Raw genomic sequence first — 17741 nt, forward strand, 5'->3', positions numbered from 1 at the left:
CCTGAGCAGGGATATTTGTTTCGTTCATAGCTACGTATCTCCGGTGCTTGGAACAGTACTGGTATATAAAAAGCTCGTAGTAATGTAAGTGAACCGAATGAATAAATTATCCTACAGAGATAGTCGAGTGTCTCTGGATTACAGCAGAGCTTGCAGCAGAGAGGGAGGCCACTCAAGAGGCCGTGATGTCCAAATACAGTAACACGTACGAAACAGGGTTGTAAAATGAGCTGCACAGAGGATCCGAAAAATTTGTTAGCTTAATTTGTTTCTCCAGGAAGCCGGGCCAGGCTCGCCTCCCTCTTTCATTCTTTTCCCGTGGTTCCCTCTACTGGGACCCCTGGCCTGCCCAGTCTGCCAGATCACAGGCCCAACGTATCCCTTTCCGGAGGGATTTAGGAGGTCTCGGCGGTGGTCCAGCAACTACCCACCGCGCCACAGATGGCGCATTACCTAGCAACCGCGCGTACCCACACGTTCCCGCCCCCTCAGCCGGGCAGGAAGAGGAAGTGGCGATACCACGGACGCTCAAAACCCCACCTCTCAAGCCTTCCCAGCTCCGGGAGGGGACACGGGGTCCGGAAGGGGCGGGCATAAGGCTACGGAGGGGCGGGACGGAGCAGTCCGCCCCAAAGTGGCGGTTTACTTGAGGCGGTTACCTTAGTACACCGAGTAGACTGAGTCTGTGGCGAATTGCGGGCCGATTCCCGGCCAGTGCCGTCTCAGCCGGAGTGGACCTCGGGGCCTCAGAAGCAGACTTTTATCTGGCCCGAGGCTCCCAGCCGTTCAGCGCGTCTTCCCATAACCGGATACCGATTATTGGGACTCTCGGCTGCAGACACAGGTCCCCGCCCCTCCCTCTTTCCCCGGTCTGCTGCTGTCATTCCTCCCTTCCCGCCTCGCTGCGCCCACAGCGGGGCACAGTCATCGTTCTGTCATTCCCATCCTTTCTCTTCCCTCTCATCGCCATTTCTTCTAGAAGGCAACTTAAAAACCTTTCCTTGCCTCTTTATGCCCATTTCTCTTCCCTTCTTTTCTTCCTTTTTCTCTAGAATACTTGTGTTTCCACTCCGTGCCAGGCTTCTGCCTCCAGGGCTTCTCTCCTTTTCATGGGCCTGTGGCTCATGTGTTAGGAGGTTGAACTTTTAATGCAGTCGTTTGAAGATTTTAAGCTTTTTCTTTCTCCTAACCAGGAGTCACAGATGCTGGGAAGTATGGCCCCAAAGAAACCTCGAAATACCACAAGGTTGCCCCTGGCTTTAAACCCCCTGAAGAGCAAGGACGTGTTGGCAGTGCTGGCTGAGAGGAACCAGGCTATAGTACCAGTTGGGGCATGGGTGGAACCTGCCTCACCAGGTAGTTCGGAAATCCCAGCATATGTGAGTGTCAGTTTGATCCAAATATGGTGGAGTTCCCCACCACCCTTTTTATTAGTCTTCTCTAATCCTGGGTGCTTAAAGATGAACAGTCCGAGGATGCTGTTTCTATTCTGCCATAAATAGTTTATGTTCTTGCATCAGGATTATAGAACAAACAAGTATTTGCCAAAACTTGACTGCAGCTTTAGTTGGCATAATCAAATGCTTATTACTTACCTGCTATAATATATAGAACATAATCTACATGGAACAGGTTATATAGATATATATCTGTATATTAGTTTATGTCAGACTCTTGATTGCTTGCTCTGCCCAAGACATAGGCACTATCTACATCTTCCAGACACTGCAACTTAGTATGGATGATAGTTGGCATACTTTAAGTAACATTAATTGGTTGCTTAAGGTTTACGATAAATTTTCTAATGAGGATTCAGGCAAAATGGAGTAATAGAATAAAGGAGAAAGAGATGAACTTTGGTAATCTGAAAAAGTCTAACTAGAAATTCCACGGTTTCTGATGGTCTTTCACCAGACTGTGCCCCATGGCTATTTGTTCAAATTTAACTTGGCACTTACCACATTGTGTTATAGTAGATTGTTTATATATCTTTTCCTTATGCAGTGTGAGCTCCTTGAGCATAGAGAACAAATCTCATTTATCATCACATTCCCACTTTTATCTTAAATACTGCCTAATATAGACACTCATGAAATATTTATGAAAGGCACAAAATGTCATCTGTATGTGTAGACAAGGTGCTGAACATGGATGAAAAAAGGATAAGGTATGTTCCCTCAGTGTACTTGATCTCAGAGGAGAAATGAGACATGTTTAAATGTTAAAGCAATGCAATATACTATATTCATTCATTTTATTTATGTTTGCACATATGTATGTATATTCATTGATTTATTTCTACCCTGCGTATTTCCAAAAAGGATTTTAAGAGTCTAGGTGGTATATCTATACAAGTTCTAAGAATATAATGCTTAATCAAGAAGCTATGACATTGGGTTGATGTGACCCAGGAAAGTGTAATGAATAATTTGATTGGAGAAGGGAAGGGAAAGATTCTCCTATTAAGGAGAATGAGGAGAGTAAAAAGTAAGCAAGGTTGAGGATTCTAAGGGTAGATTAGATCAATTGGAGTGGAAAGTTTAGTAGGAGAATGGTCATTGACAGGATTATGGAAAATAGGGATGGTGGAGTACCATAGGAAATTTTGGAGAAGGAATTCACTTTTTAAAATATTTACAGGTGAATGTCATGATCAACCAGTGTTTTGATTAGATTAATTGCTTCAAAGGTTTTGAAGGATAGGGAGTGATTGGATCCTGGGGATAAATTAGAATATAATTATAACAATTTAAGCATGGAGTATAGCATCAAAACTTTGTTAGGGGTAAGAAATAGAGAAGAAAAGCCTTGAAAAAGGATGGTTGAAGTGCTTGAGCCACAAGTTTTAGGCTGCAGTGAGCTATGATCATGCTACTGCACTCTAGCCTGGGAAACAGAATAAGACCCCATCTCTGGAAAAAAAAAAAAAAAAGTGGAATGAGAAGGGATGAATGCAAGAAACACCCCCACAAGTCTCGATAAGATTTGGTATAAAGATATTTTGGTATTTAAGTTGTTGACACCTTTTTAATTGCTCAAGTTACATCTGTATAATATCAGTAGTGTATCAAACTTTCTCTATGTTAAGAAGTATTGAATATCATATTCACACACATTAACTCAAAATATTAAAGTCTTGGAACATGGATAAACATATCTCCTTTTCCTGATTTAAAAATTTCTGATCAGTTCCAGCCAAAGGGAGTTTGATCAAGCATCTGATAGAACTCCTTATAGCTTTAGCATATCTAGTCTGGGTATCCACCCTTATTAACGGATATAGCTCTCTCAGCTCAAAATAAATGCTGAATAGTTACTTCTAAAGCTTGTCCCTTAGATCATGTCTGTTCTAAAGGGGAACTTCTACTCATTTTTCTCCCCAAAATTTCAGGAGGCCATCAGGATTCCTAAAAATGTCATAGCTTTAGACTACCTCCCCCCAATAATTATTAATAAATTAGCATCAAAAGACACTGCTGTTCTATCATCATATATGGGATTGCATTGTTTTATAATTTGTTCTGGTTAGCTTTTGCTGTGTAACCAGCCACCCCAGAACTTAGTGGTATAAAGCAAATAATACTATGTATCAGGAATTTGAGCAGGGTACAGTAGTAATGGCTTGTCTCTGCTCCATAGTGTCTGGGGCCTTAGCTGGGGCTCAAATAACTGGACATGTCTGAGTCACCTTGACTATTTTCTAGCTATTGGTTGGAGCTAGAAAATAATCAAGCTGTCCCAGTCATGTGGCATCTGCTGGGCTCTAATGTCCAAGATGGCTTTCTTATTCATATAGCTGACACTTGGGCTAGGATAACTAGAATGTCTGGGTGCTGGCTAGATACATTTCTCTTTTCGCATGGGCTTCTCTATTTGACTAACTTGGGCTTCCTCACAGCATGGTAATCTCAGGGTAGTATGAATTTTTATATGGTGCTGACTTCCTTCAGAATGAGCACTCTAAGAACCCAGGTGGAAGTTTCTTTATGACCTGACATGTAATCTTGTAGAGTAAAAGAGGAGCAGAGAAAATGGAGGTAAAAGAAAGAGGCTGAATGGCTTAAACTTGTCTGGGACTTGAGTTAAGCTGAGTCAGTTGTTCAGGCTTCATTATGTATATATCTCTCCACTGGAATTATTCTACCTAATTGTTCTTTGACAGTTGTACACTCCACTAGAATAGTTTATGGGATAGACACCTTGGAAATTTTAACTTAAATTGAAATTTGAATGCATTTGATTTTGAGAATTTAATGACAGCCTGTAAAATGATCAGAGGTACCCTTCAGAGTTAGAAGTCGGAATCACTGAGTTAGAAGGAATAGGTAGGAGATATGATGATGATTTTATTTAATTTGAAAATTCCTAGTGAAAGAGAGACATATGCAGTCTAGAGTAAAGCAGTGTAGAGAGGAACATAATTGTTGGAGTCAGAAACTTCTAGTTCTGCTACTAGTTAGCTATGTTAAAATTACTTTATCTTCCTGAACCCCAGTTTCCTCATCTGTAACATAAGGGATAAGAATACCTACTACCAAAGGTGGTTTTGAGAATAGAGTGCTACAATGTAGTTAAAATACTTGTCACGTAATAGATCCATAATAATGATAAGTGCTGTTATGATGATGACTATGATGATTATTATTCAAAGCACTTACGGGAGATAAATGCAGATCAAGAACTCAAGTGGGATAAAGTGTTCCAGATTATTTAGAACAAGCTTGTCCAACATGCGGCCATGGGCCACATGTGGCCCATGATGGCTTTGAATGCGACCCAACGTAAATTAATAAATTTTCTTAAAACACTATGCATTTTTTTGTGATTTTTAAAGTTTATTTTTATGTTTTAGCTCATCAGCTACTGTTAGTGTTAATGTATTTTGTGTGGCAGTTCTTCGAACATGGCCCAGGGAAGCCAAAAGATTGGACACCCCTGGTTTAGAATATGTTTTGGAATTCAGCAATTATATAAATATATATTCATTGCCCTTATAGTCAAGGCTCTCTACTACATGCCGTAGGGGAAATAAAGGAGAATTGAATACATATCCTGTCCTCAAAGAGTTCATAATCTAGTAGGGAAGTCAAGAAGTACTCTACTCAGTTAACATTGGTGAAATGAGAAGTGTTATATAGCATAAGAGGGCTTAGAGGAAGAAAGTGTTGTGGAAGGTACTAGGGAGTGGGTATTAAATGGTTGTGAAAACTGAGTAAGCCTTTACTAGGTGGAGATGAAAGGAAGGGCATGCTAGGTTAAAAATGAAGCATAATGCCGAATATGAAGACATTTTACAATATGACATACTTGCTGAGTGGTAAGTAACCTGGTGTGTCTTGACTATTTACTCCATTTTAGAAAATGTGTAACATATGGTAGGTTTTATTTGGTTCATTAAGATTTAATGAGACATCGTTAGTTCCAGTTCAATAAAAAATTTAAGATTTGATTTGAGTACTCATACATTCCAATTTTTTTGTACAGAATGGAATTTTTTTTTTCAGGATTGTATCCTTATCCTGACTGTTCTGTGTTTAAAACAGACCTAATGGACAAAACTGCTGACATTTAAGTTCATTTTCTATCTTTCATCTTTAAAGACATCAGCATATTTGATTGAAAAAGAACTAAAGGAACAGCTAAGAAGAAAACAAGAAGCTTTGAAACATTTTCAGAAGCAAGTTAAATATCGAGTAAATCAACAAATTAGGTTGAGAAAAAAGCAACAGCTTCAGAAGTCTTATGAAAGAGTAAGTTCAAAAGTGAGCCTGAGTAAAGATTGAATGGAAAATATGTATGTTATGAGATAAGCTATTAGGCAGTAACAGAATTACTTTCCTTTGATTACATGCCTAATATAATCTGATTAACTAGTGAGGACAATAGACTTTTTTTGTAGAGAAATAATGTTTTATTCCTGTGTCCTGACTCCATTTTTTACCTTTACCAAGTAGTTAAAAGCAATGTCAGAAGTTTGGGTTCAGACGAGTTTGAATTCTGGCTTTGCCACTTAATAGCTATTGACTTTCGGCTAATTACTTAACTTCACTGATTGTAGTTTCTTCATCCATAAAATAAGGATATGATACTTCTCTCATAGGACTGTGTGAGAGTTAGATGAGATAACCTAAATTATTAGCACATGGGAGGTGCCTGGTAAATGTTCATTCCTCTGCCAGCTAAAGCCTCTCCCCTGCCCCCCACCCCAATTTAAAATCTCTTGAACTGCTTTAGAGGCATTATTTGATTGCCCTGGATTGGGGTAGAATGTTACTATCCACCTTTCTTCCTTTGTGTAGGCAGAAAAAGAAGGCTCTATAGCCATGCAGTCTTCAGCAGCACGCTTAACTTCCAAAAGAACAAGTGTTTTTCCAAACAATTTGAATGCTGCTATTGGAAGTTCTAGGTTACCTCCTTCCCTGATGCCTGGGGATGGAATAGAGGATGAAGAGAATCAGAACGAATTATTCCAACAACAAGCCCAGGCTGTAAGTACCTGTTCATTTTATTTTATGTCTATGATATTTTCCCCATCCCCTAAACTATAAATACGACATCTAGGGTATGAGGTAGGGATTAAGAGTTATCACACTCAGCTTCACTTTTTATAATCACCTCTTATTTTTTTTAGCTTTGTAAAGTGGGGAATAGTGGGATAATGCTTTTTAAAAATTTTAAATTTACATGTATTTGTGTTTGGTAAGACACTCTAAAATTATATAAAGAAAGATGCCGAAGTGTTAGAATTCAGAACTTATTAGAAAGCACTTTAGGTCAAGAACATGGATTTTCCCAGTTATATTGAAATTACATTCTAGGTAAGCTACTATAGTTTGTAGTATACAGAGAGAAATAATTCTTAGCTTTGTTGCAAAGAAATTCAGTACACATAGGTGGCATTTCATTTATTATTTCTTTTTGTCTCATTTTTCTTATTGTTTTTTAATCTGATTATCACAATAAATGAATCTATAGTTGTAGGTTAAAGAATAATATAGTAAATTCTTAACATATCCAGAGTTTTTGGAAAAATGTAATTTTTATTTAATGACTCATTTGATATACCCAATATTTAAAAATTAACCACTGTGAGTAGATTCATCCATTCAAATTGCTTGACTCTGTCCATTTGGCCCCCACTTTAGTATACCTGAGCTTTTGTCCAGTTGATACAGTCTTCAACTCTGCTTCGGTAATTGTTCTTCATCTTATTTAAGATGTATTCCTAGAAATAATGAGAGGAAGAGAGAAAATGTGGAAAATTATGAGTATGTGAAAATAAAAGCTGTATTACTGCTTAACATACTTGGTCATAATTTAATTGTGCTATTAATATAAATAGGAAAAGCTTTAGAAGCACACATTATCATGTTGAAATACTGTTAACATTTTTTTCTTTGTCCACAACTATTTGACTCTTTCTTGTCATTGTTCAGTTTGTAATAATCATTTTTATTTGTTAGCAAATATTTATTGAGCCAGGCACTGCATAAAGTACAAGGAATAGAACATTGACTTAAGACAGACACAGTCCTTGCTTTCGTGGTGCTTGTAGCTATTAGTCCCACTGTAGTGATGATTTAACTTCACCTGTGTAATACATAAATAGAACTCATCAGTCAGCAGTATTTGCATATGCTGTTTGTTATGGATTGTAGCGATACTAAGGAAATGTGAAATAGGACACTCCATGGGTTTATATTTTCAGGTAGAAATACAAAACTAATAGACCACTCATTATATTATATAATAATATAGAGAAATTTTCTGTGTTTTGCAATAAAGTTGTGCTATGGGAGTTCAGAAATTTTAAGAAAAAAGTAGGGTAAGAATTCATGGGAGAGATAGAATTGAACTACACATTTTGAGTTGGTAAATTCAAGATAATTTGTTTTTCTTAGAGATGGAGTCTCACTCTGTTGCCCAGGCTGGAGTGCAGTGGTGCAGTCTTGGCTTACTGCAACCTCCTCCTCCTGGGTTCAAGAGAATATCCTGATTCTCCTGCCTCAGCCTCCTGAGCAGCTGGATTAGGTGCCTGCCGTGCCTGCCACCATGCCTGGCTAATTTTTATATTTTTAGTAGAGATGGGGTTTCACCATGTTGGCCAGGCTGGTCTCGAATTCCTGAGCTCAAGGGATCCGCCTGCTTTGGCCTCTCAAAGTGCTGGGATTACAGGCATGAGCCACCGCACCTGGTCAAGATAATTTTTTCTTAAAAAACAAACAAACGAAAACCCTAGAATCTGCAGTGAGCTTGGTGTATTTGGGAATAAGTGATGGAAGCTTTCTAATTGATAGTTTCTAATGGAGAATAACCAAAAATGGGGTTGGATAGGGAGGAGGAAATCAGGTTATGAAAAACCTCAAATGTCACAAGATTTTTTAAAGTTTTTATAATACCCCTGCATTTTTTTTTTTTTTTTCTGGAAAGGATATGAACTACTGAAGAATATTCAGTGACTTTGAGCCTGTAAACTTTGACCATATGACTCAATGACAATAGATGCTTTTTGATCTTACCACGTCTGTTGCAGTTTTTATCCACTAGATGTCACCATAAAACTAGGCAATGAGACAGTTCAGGCACGAACTCCCTTAGTTTATCTAGAACTGGTTGGGTAAATGGTACACGTAATTCACTTTCTGAATGTTAGTACACTTCTCAGTTTTCTTGTGTTGGTGTTATAGAAACATGGGATCTTGGAGTTGGAAGAGTTTTAAAAATTGATCTGACATATTGAAATATTTATGCATGAAACTGTTTGATGTCCGGAATATACTTAAATGATAAAAGAATGAGGTAAAGAAGGGAGTTATGGATGAAACAAGATTGGCTAGGATTTGATAATGCTAAAGTGAAGTATCCATATCTCTCCATGGTGGTTCATTGTAGTGTTCTGATTACTTCTGTGTGTGTTTGAAGTTTTCCATAGGTTTGAATTTATTTACACTTTTATTAAATGTTAGAAAAGGATATTATCTGGTCCTTTCTCTCTCCAAGGAATTCTATTCTTTTTTTTTTTTTTTTTACTTTAAGTTTTAGGGTACATGTGTACAACATACATGTTTGTTACATATGTATACATGTGCCGGGTTGGTGTGCTGGACCCATTAACTTGTCATTTACCTTAGGTATTTCTCCTAATGCTATACCTCCCCCGCCACTCCACCCCACGACAGGCCCCGATGTGTGATGTTCCCCGCCCTGTGTCCAAGTGTTCTTATTGTTCAATTCCCAACTATGAGTGAGAATATGTGGTGTTTGGTTTTCTGTCCTTGAGATGGTTCACTCAGAATATGGTTTCTAGCTTCATCCATGTCCCTACAAAGGACATGAACTTGTCCTTTTTTATGGCTGCATAGTATTTCTTGGTGTATATGTGTCACATTTTCTTAATCCAGTCTATCATTGACAGACATTTGGGTTGGTTCCAAGTCTTTGCTATTGTGAATAGTGCCGCAGTAAACATACGCGTGCATGTGTCTTTATAGTAGCACGATTTATAATCCTTTCGGTATATATCCAGTAATGGGATCGCTGGGTCAAATGGTATTTCTAGTTCTAGATCCTTGAGGAATCGCCACACTGTCTTCCACAATGGTTGAACTAGTTTACAGTCCCACCAACAGTGTAAAAGTGTTCCTATTTCTCCACATCCTCTCCAGTACTGTTGTTTCCTGACTTTTTAATGATCGCCATTCTAACTGGTGTGAGATGGTATCTCATTGTGGTTTTGATTTACATTTCTCTGATGGCGAGTGATGATGAGCATTTTTTCATGTGTCGGCTGCATAAATGTCTTCTTTTGAGAAGTGTCTGTTCATATCCTTTGCCCACTTTTTGATGGGGTTGTTTGATTTTTTTCTTGTGAATTTGTTTAAGTTATTTGTAGATTCTGGATGTTAGCACTTTGTCAGATGGGTAGATTGCAAAAATTTTCTCCCATTCTGTAGGCTGCCTGCTCACTCTGATGGTAGTTTCTTTTGCTGTGCAGAAGCTCTTTAGTTTAATTAGATCCCATTTGTCAATTTTGGCTTTTGTTGCCATTGCTTTTGGTGTGTCAGTCATGAAGTCCTTGCCCATGCCTAAGTCCTGAATGGTATTGCCTAGGTTTTCTTCCAGGGTTTTTATGGTTTTAGGTCTAACATTTAAGTCTTTAGTCCATCTTGAATTAAATTTTGTATAAGGTGTAAGGAAGGGATCCAGTTTCAGCTTTCTACATATGGCTAGCCAGTTTTCCCAGCAGCATTTATTAAGTAGGGAATCCTTTCCCCATTTCTTGTTTTTGTCAGATTTGTCAAAGATCAGATGGTTGTAGATGTATGGTATTATTTCTGAGGCCTCTGTTCTGTTCCATTGATCTGTATATCTGTTTTGGTACCAGTACCATGCTGTTTTTGTTACTGTAACCTTGTAGTATAGTTTGAAGTCATGTAGCGTGATGTCTCCAGCTTTGTTCTTTTGGCTTAGGATTGTCTTGGCAATGCGGGCTCTTTTTTGGTTCCATATTAACTTTAAAGTAGTTTTTTCCAATTCTGTGAAGAAGGTCATTGGTAGCTTGATGGGGGTGGCATTGAATCTAGAAATTACCTTGGGCAGTATGGCCATTTTCATGATATTGATTCTTCCTATCCATGAGCATGGAATGTTCTTCTATTTGTTTGTGTCCTCTTTTATTTTGTTGAGCAGTGGTTTGTAGTTCTCCTTGAAGAGGTCCTTCACATCCCTTGTAAGTTGGATTCTTAGGTATTTTATTCTCTTTGAAGCAATTGTGAATGGGAGTTCACTCAAGATTTGGCTGTGTGTTTGTCTGTTATCGGTGTAGAAGAATGCTTGTGATTTTTGCACATTGATTTTGTATCCTGAGACTTTGCTGAAGTTGCTTATCAGCTTAAGGAGATTTTGGGCTGAGACGATGGGGTTTTCTAAATATACAGTCATGTCATCTGCAAACAGGGACAATTTGACTTCCTCTTTTCCTTATTGAATACTCTTTATTTCTTTCTCTTGCCTGATTGCCCTGGCCAGAACTTCCAACACTATGTTAAATAGGAGCGGTGAGAGAGGGCATTCCTGTCTTGTGCCAGTTTTCAAAGGGAATGCTTCCAGTTTTTGCCCATTTAGTATGATATTGGCTGTGGGTTTGTCATAAATAGCTCTTATTATTTTGAGATACATTCCATCAATACCTAGTTTATTGAGATTTTTTAGCAGGAAGTTCTGTTGAATTTTGTTGAAGGCCTTTTCTGCATCTATTGAGATAATCATGTGGTTTTTATTGTTGGTTCTGTTTATGTGATTGATTACTTTCATTGATTTGCGTATGTTGAACCAGCCTTGCATCCCAGGGATGAAGCCACCTTGATCTTGGTGGATAAGCTTTTTGATGTGCTGCTGGTTTCTGTTTGGCAGTATTTTATTGAGGATTCTCACATCAATGTTCATCAGGGATATTGGTCTAAAATTCTCTTTTTTTGTTGTGTTTCTGCCAGGCTTTGATATCAGGATGATGTTGGTCTCATAAAGTGAGTTAGGGAGGATTCTCTCTTTTTCTATTGATTGGAATAGTTTCAGAAGGAATGGTACCAACTCCTCTTTGTACCTCTGGTAGAATTCGGCTGTGAATCCGTGTGGTCCTGGACTTTTTTTGTTTGGTAGGCTATTAATTATTGCCTCAATTTCAGAACCTGCTACTGGTCTATTCAGGGATTCAGCTTCTTCCTGGTTTAGTCTTGGGAGAGTCTAAATTTGGCTAGGAATTTATCCATTTCTTCTAGATTTTCTAGTTTATTTGCGTAGAGGTGTTTATAGTATTCTCTGATGGTAGTTGGTATTTCTGTGGGATCGGTGGTGATATCCCCTGTATCATTTTTTATTGCGTCTATTTGATTGTTCTCTCTTTTCTTTATTAGTCTGGCTAGTGGTCTATCAATTTTGTTGATCTTTTCGCAAAACCAGCTCCTGGATTCATTGATTCTTTGAAGGGTTTTTTGTGTCTCTATCTCCTTCAATTCTACTCTGATCTCACTTGTTTCTTACCTTCTCCTAGCTTTTGAATTTGTTTGCTCTTGCTTCTCTGGTTCTTTTAATTGTGATGTTAGGGTGTAGATTTTAGATCTTTCCAGCTTTCTCTTGTGGGCCTTTAGTGTTACAAATTTCCTTCTACACACTGCTTTTAATGTGTCCCAAAGATTCTGGTACATTGTGTCTTTGTTCTCATTGGTTTCAAAGAACATCTTTATTTCTGCCTTCATTTCGTTATTTACCCAGTAGTCATTCAGGAGCAGAGTTGTTCAGTTTCCATGTAGTTGTGCAGTTTTGAGTGCGTTTCTTAATCCTGAGTTCTAATTTGATTGCACTGTGGTCTGAGAGAGAGTTTGTTGTGATTTCTGTCCTTTTACGTTTGCTGAGGAGTGCTTTACTTCCAACTATGTGGTCCATTTTGGAATAAGTACAATGTGGTGCTGAGAAGAATGTATATTCTGTTGATTTGGGGTGGAGAGTTCTGTAGATGTCTATTAGGTCTGCTTGGTGCAGAGCTGAGTTTAAGTCCTGGATATCCTTGTTAACCTTCTGTCACATCGATCTGTCTAATATTGACAGTGGGGTGTTAAAGTCTCCCACTAGTATTGTGTGGGAGTCTAAGTCTCTTTGTAGGTCTCGACTTGCTTTATGAATTTGGGTGCTCCTGTATTGGGTGCATATATATTTAGGATAGTTAGCTCTTCTTGTTGAATTGATCCCTTTACCATTATGTAATGGTCTTCTTTGTCTCTTTTGATCTTTGTTGATTTAAAGTTCTATTTTATCAGAGCCTAGGATTGCAACTCTTGCTTTTTTTTGTTTTCCATTTGCTTGGTAGATCTTCCTCCATCCCTTTATTTTGAGCCTATGTGTGTCTCTGCACGTGAGATGGGTCTCCTGAATACATCACACTTAACTCTTTTTTCGGTTTGCCAGTCTGTGTCTTTTAATTGGGACATTTAGCCCATTTACGTTTAAGGTTAATATTGTTATATGTGAATTTGATCCTGTCATTATGATGTTAGCTGGTTGTTTTGCCTGTTAGTTGATGCAGTTTCTTTCTAGCATTGATGGTCTTTACAATTTGGCATGTTTTTGCAGTGGTTGGTACTGGTCGTTCCTTGCCATGTTTAGTGCTTCCTTCAGGAGCTCTTGTAAGGCAGGCCTGGTGGTGACAAAATCTCTTAGTATTTGCTTGTCTGTAAAGGATTTTATTTCTCCTTCACTTATGAAGCTTAGTTTGGCTGGATAGGAAATTCTGGGTTGAAAATTCTTTTCTATAAGAATGTTGAATATTGGTCCCCACCCTCTTCTGGCTTGTAGAGTTTCTGCTGAGAGATCTGCTGTTAGTCTGATGGGCTTCCCTTTGTGGGTAATCTGACCTTTCCCTCTGGCTGCCCTTAACATTTTTTCCTTCATTTTAACCTTGGTGAATCTGACAATTACGTTTCTTGGGGTTGCTCTTCTTGAGGAATATCTTTGTGGTGCTCTCTGTGTTTCCTGAATTTGAATGTTGGCCTGCCTTGCTATGTTGGGAAGGTTCTCCAGGATGATATCCTGAAGAGTATTTTCCAACTTGGTTCCATTCTTCCAGTCACTTTCAGGTACACCAGTCAAACATAGATTTGGTGTTTTCATGTAGTCCCATATTTCTTGAAGGCTTTGTTTGTTTCTTTTTACTCTTTTTTCTCTAAACTTTTCTTCTCACTTCATTTCATTAATTTCACCTTCAATCACGGATACCCTTTCTTCCACTTGATCAAATCGGCTACTGAAGCTTGTGCATGTGTCACGTAGTTCTCGTGCCATGGTTTTCAGCTCCATCAGGTCATTTAAGGTTGTCTCTACACTGTCCATTCTAGTTAGCCATTCGTCTAATCTTTTTTCCAGGTTTTTAGCTTCCTTGCGATGGGTTCGAACATCATCCTTTAGCTCAGAGAAGTTCATTATTACCGACCTTCTGAAGCCTACTTCTGTCAGCTTGTCAAAGTCTGTCTCCATCCAGCTTTGTTCTGTTGCTGGCGAGGAGCTGCGATCCTTTGGAGGAGAAGAGTCGCTCTGGTTTTTAGAATTTTCAGCTTTTCTGCTCTGGTTTCTCCCCATCTTTGTGGTTTTATGTACCTTTGGTCTTTGATGATGGTGACCTACAGATGGGGTTTTGGTGTGGATGTCCTTTTTTTTGATGTTGATGCTATTCCTTTCTGTTTGTTTTCCTTCTAACAGGTCCCTCAGCTGCAGGTATGTTGGAGTTTGCTGGAGGTCTACTCCAGACCCTGTTTGCCTGGGTATCACCAGCGGAGGCTGCAGAACAGCAAATATTGCAGAACAGCAATTATTGCTGCCTGATCCTTCCTCTGGAAGCTTTGTCTCAGAGGGGCACCTGGCTGTATGAGGTGTCAGTCGGCCCCTACTGAGAGGTATCTTCCAGTTAGGCTACACAGGGGTCAGGGACCCACTTGAGGAGGCAGTCTTTCCATTCTCAGAGTTCAAACTCTGTGCTGGGAGAACCACTGCTCTCTTCAGAGCTGTGAGACAGGGACGTTTAAGTCTGCAGAAGTTTCTGCTGCCTTTTGTTAGCTATACTCTGACCCCAGAGGTGGAGCCTACAGAGGCAGGCAGGCCTCGTTGAGCTACAGTGGGCTCCACACAGTTCGAGCTTCCTGGACATTTTGTTTATCTACTCAATGGTGGACGCCCCTCCTCCAGCCAGGCTGCCGCCTCACAGTTCAATCTCAGACTGCTGTGCTAGCAGTGAGCAAGGCTCCATGGGTATGAGACCCACCGAGCCAGGCATGGGGTATAATCTCCTGGTGTGCTGTTTGCTAAGACTGTTGGAAAAGTGCAGTATTAGGGCGGGCGGGAGTGTCCCGATTTTCCAGGTACCGTCTGTCATGGCTTCCCTTGGCCAGGAAAAGGAAATCCCCCGACCCCTTGCGCTTCCCGCCTCACCCTGCTTCAGCTCACCCTCTGTGGGCTGCACCCACTGTCTAACCAGTCCCAGTGAGATGAACCAGGTACCTCAGTTGGAAATGCAGAAATCACCCGTCTTCTGCTTGGATCACGCCGGGAGCTGCTAGACCAGAGCTGTTTCTATTTGGCCATCTTGGAACAGACCCCCACAATTCTTTTTATATTATCTCTATATATGGGCATCTAATTCCTGCCACAACACCTCCACTATTGGATAACTCACTACTTTTTCAGACTGGTCCTTTTATTTTTAGAAGACTTGAAATTATTTTTTTTTTTTTTTTTTTTTTTGAGACGGAGTCTTGCTCTGTGCCCCAGGCTGGAGTGCAGTGGCGCGATCTCGGCTCACTGCAAGCTCCGCCCCCCCGGGTTCACGCCATTCTCCTGCCTCAGCCTCCCAAGTAGCTGGGACTACAGGCGCCCACCACCTCGCCCGGCTAATTTTCTTGTATTTTTAGTAGAGACGGGGTTTCACCGTGTTAGCCAGGATGGTCTCGATCTCCTGACCTCGTGATCCGCCCGTCTCGGCCTCCCAAAGTGCTGGGATTACAGGCTTGAGCCACCGCGCCCGGCCGAAGACTTGAAATTACACCTGTTTTTTCAACATGTTGAGTCAAAAATCTTCTTCCCTATAACTTTTATACATTGGTCTTAATTTTGCCCTCTCAGGTAATAAAAAATAAAATACCATCTGAGAGCACTTCAAGTATTTGATTATAGTTATCATTTTTCTTTTTTGGGTTTCTATATTCCTAATGCCTTGTTGATTTCTTCTGAATGCTATTTTGTTTTTCAATATTCTTCTGAAATAGGACCTCAAAAACAACACAATACAGTATTTCAAATATGATTTGGCCACTGTTGCTCTTAATGCATACCCCCACCTCACCCTCTACTTGATAGTACTTGGTATTACCTACTTGTTCAAAGGTCAATTAAGATTAGTTGCCTGAAGTCAGGAGCTAAAATTATAGACTGGAAGAAATTTCAAGTGCTCTTATAAAATAGAACCAGTATTTTCTTTTCGTTAGGACTGATATTTATCTTTAGGGATTGAGTTTCTCTGATGTCCCTTGACAGCTGCATTTTGGTGAGGAATTAAAGAACAACTGATCATTGTTTTAGTCTTAGCATATGATAACTTTTTATTGATCTGTCCCTATTCGGTTTGCTACTGTTTTCTGGCATGGTTTATTCCACCTTTTGTTTCTCACTGAATCTTTTACTATCTTATTTCTATTTTTATTCTCTCTTTACAGTGCTAGTTTTCCAGCTTTTTAAAACCATGGAAATAATTACTTTTTGTAGTAAAGCTTTAAGTAATGTGAAATAGCCTGCTAAATTCTTGTAATCTACCATTGAAAAAACCAGTATTTCAGTCAGGCACTTTTGGCTGCAAGAACTCAGGCTAACCCAAACAAGGGGAAAGTTTATTTTAAGAATACACATGGGTTAATAAGGGAAGAATCAGAATCTTACACAAATCCAAACTCCCTTCAGGAATGCAACTGGAGAGTTTTTCTGGATGTGAGGTAGCTCCAGCAACCTCAAGAGCATGAAATCTTTGATCTTCACACTCATATTTAATCAGTAGCTTGATTGATTCAGTTCTTGTCATAGGGTGACCAACCTTCCCTATTAGTGTAAGATCAAGGGGTTTCCAGCACATGGTACTTTCAGTGCTAAAACTGAAACAGTTCTAGGTAAACTAGTATAGTTGGTCCCCTTGTTTCTACATGTATGCTTCCCTCTTATTTTCTCATTTTTCTACCACTAACTGGTATTGTCATTTCTTCATCATAGCTTCATAACTTTGGTATCCTTGAGGACCTGTTAGCCTCTTTTTTCCAATTTAGGGCCTTTTATGTTCAGGTCCTCTCTCTAACTTTTCTCTGGATATTTCCTAGTTTATTATCTGAGGTAATGAATATTTGTTGGCCCAGCTTGCCTTTTTGCATTAGGTCTACATTACTGGCCATCTTATAGATTGATAGCAATTGTGACAAAAGAAAGATAATGCAACTCGCTGCATTGCATCGGGATTCATGGGTTATAAAAAGTGGCTCATGTGAGTTCAACTTTTAATGTATAGTATTTTCTGGTCACTGAAAAGTCTAACACATTTAAAAATCAGTATGATATCATTTGCAAATAAACTACATCGTACTTGAATAAAATTCAACTTTGATTAGATTTTTATGGCATTAAGAATACACTTTAAATTGGTTTTGGTCTTCCATGACAATAAAGTAGGTGAAATTCTTTTTTTTTTTTTTTTTTTTTTTTAAATTTATTTATTATTATTATACTGTAAGTTGTAGGGTACATGTGCATAACGTGCAGGTTTGTTACATATGCATACCTGTGCCTTGTTGGTGTGCTGCACCCATCAACTCGTCATTTACATCAGGTATAACTCCCAATGCAATCCCTCCCCCCGCCCCCCTCCCCATGATAGGCCCCGGTGTGTGATGTTCCCCTTCCCGAGTCCAAGTGATCTCATTGTTCAGTTCCCACCTATGAGTGAGAACATGCGGTGTTTGGTTTTCTGTTCTTGTGATAGTTTGCTAAGAATGATGGATTCCAGCTGCATCCATGTCCCTACAAAGGACACAAACTCATCCTTTTTTATGGCTGCATAGTATTCCATGGTGTATATATGCCACATTTTCTTAATCCAATCTGTCACTGATGGACATTTGGGTTGATTCCAAGTCTTTGCTATTGTGAATAGTGCTGCAATAAAC

General features: G+C 39.3%; 1 protein-coding gene across 1 annotated transcript in view; it reads left to right on the plus strand.

Annotated features, from left to right (window-relative positions):
* The first annotated feature begins 593 nt into the window (after positions 1-593).
* The window catches only part of CCDC15 (coiled-coil domain containing 15), a 104145-nt gene continuing 86997 nt past the window's right edge, over positions 594-17741 (plus strand). Inside the window, exons 1-4 of the mRNA XM_025357338.1 lie at positions 594-844; positions 1194-1379; positions 5601-5750; positions 6300-6488. Of these exons, the coding sequence (XP_025213123.1) occupies positions 1203-1379; positions 5601-5750; positions 6300-6488 (516 nt within the window). The 5' untranslated portion in view covers positions 594-844; positions 1194-1202. The remainder of the gene's footprint in view (positions 845-1193; positions 1380-5600; positions 5751-6299; positions 6489-17741) is intronic.

Source organism: Theropithecus gelada, chromosome 14, assembly GCF_003255815.1.
Source record: "Theropithecus gelada isolate Dixy chromosome 14, Tgel_1.0, whole genome shotgun sequence".
Classification (NCBI taxonomy): Eukaryota; Metazoa; Chordata; class Mammalia; order Primates; family Cercopithecidae; genus Theropithecus; species Theropithecus gelada.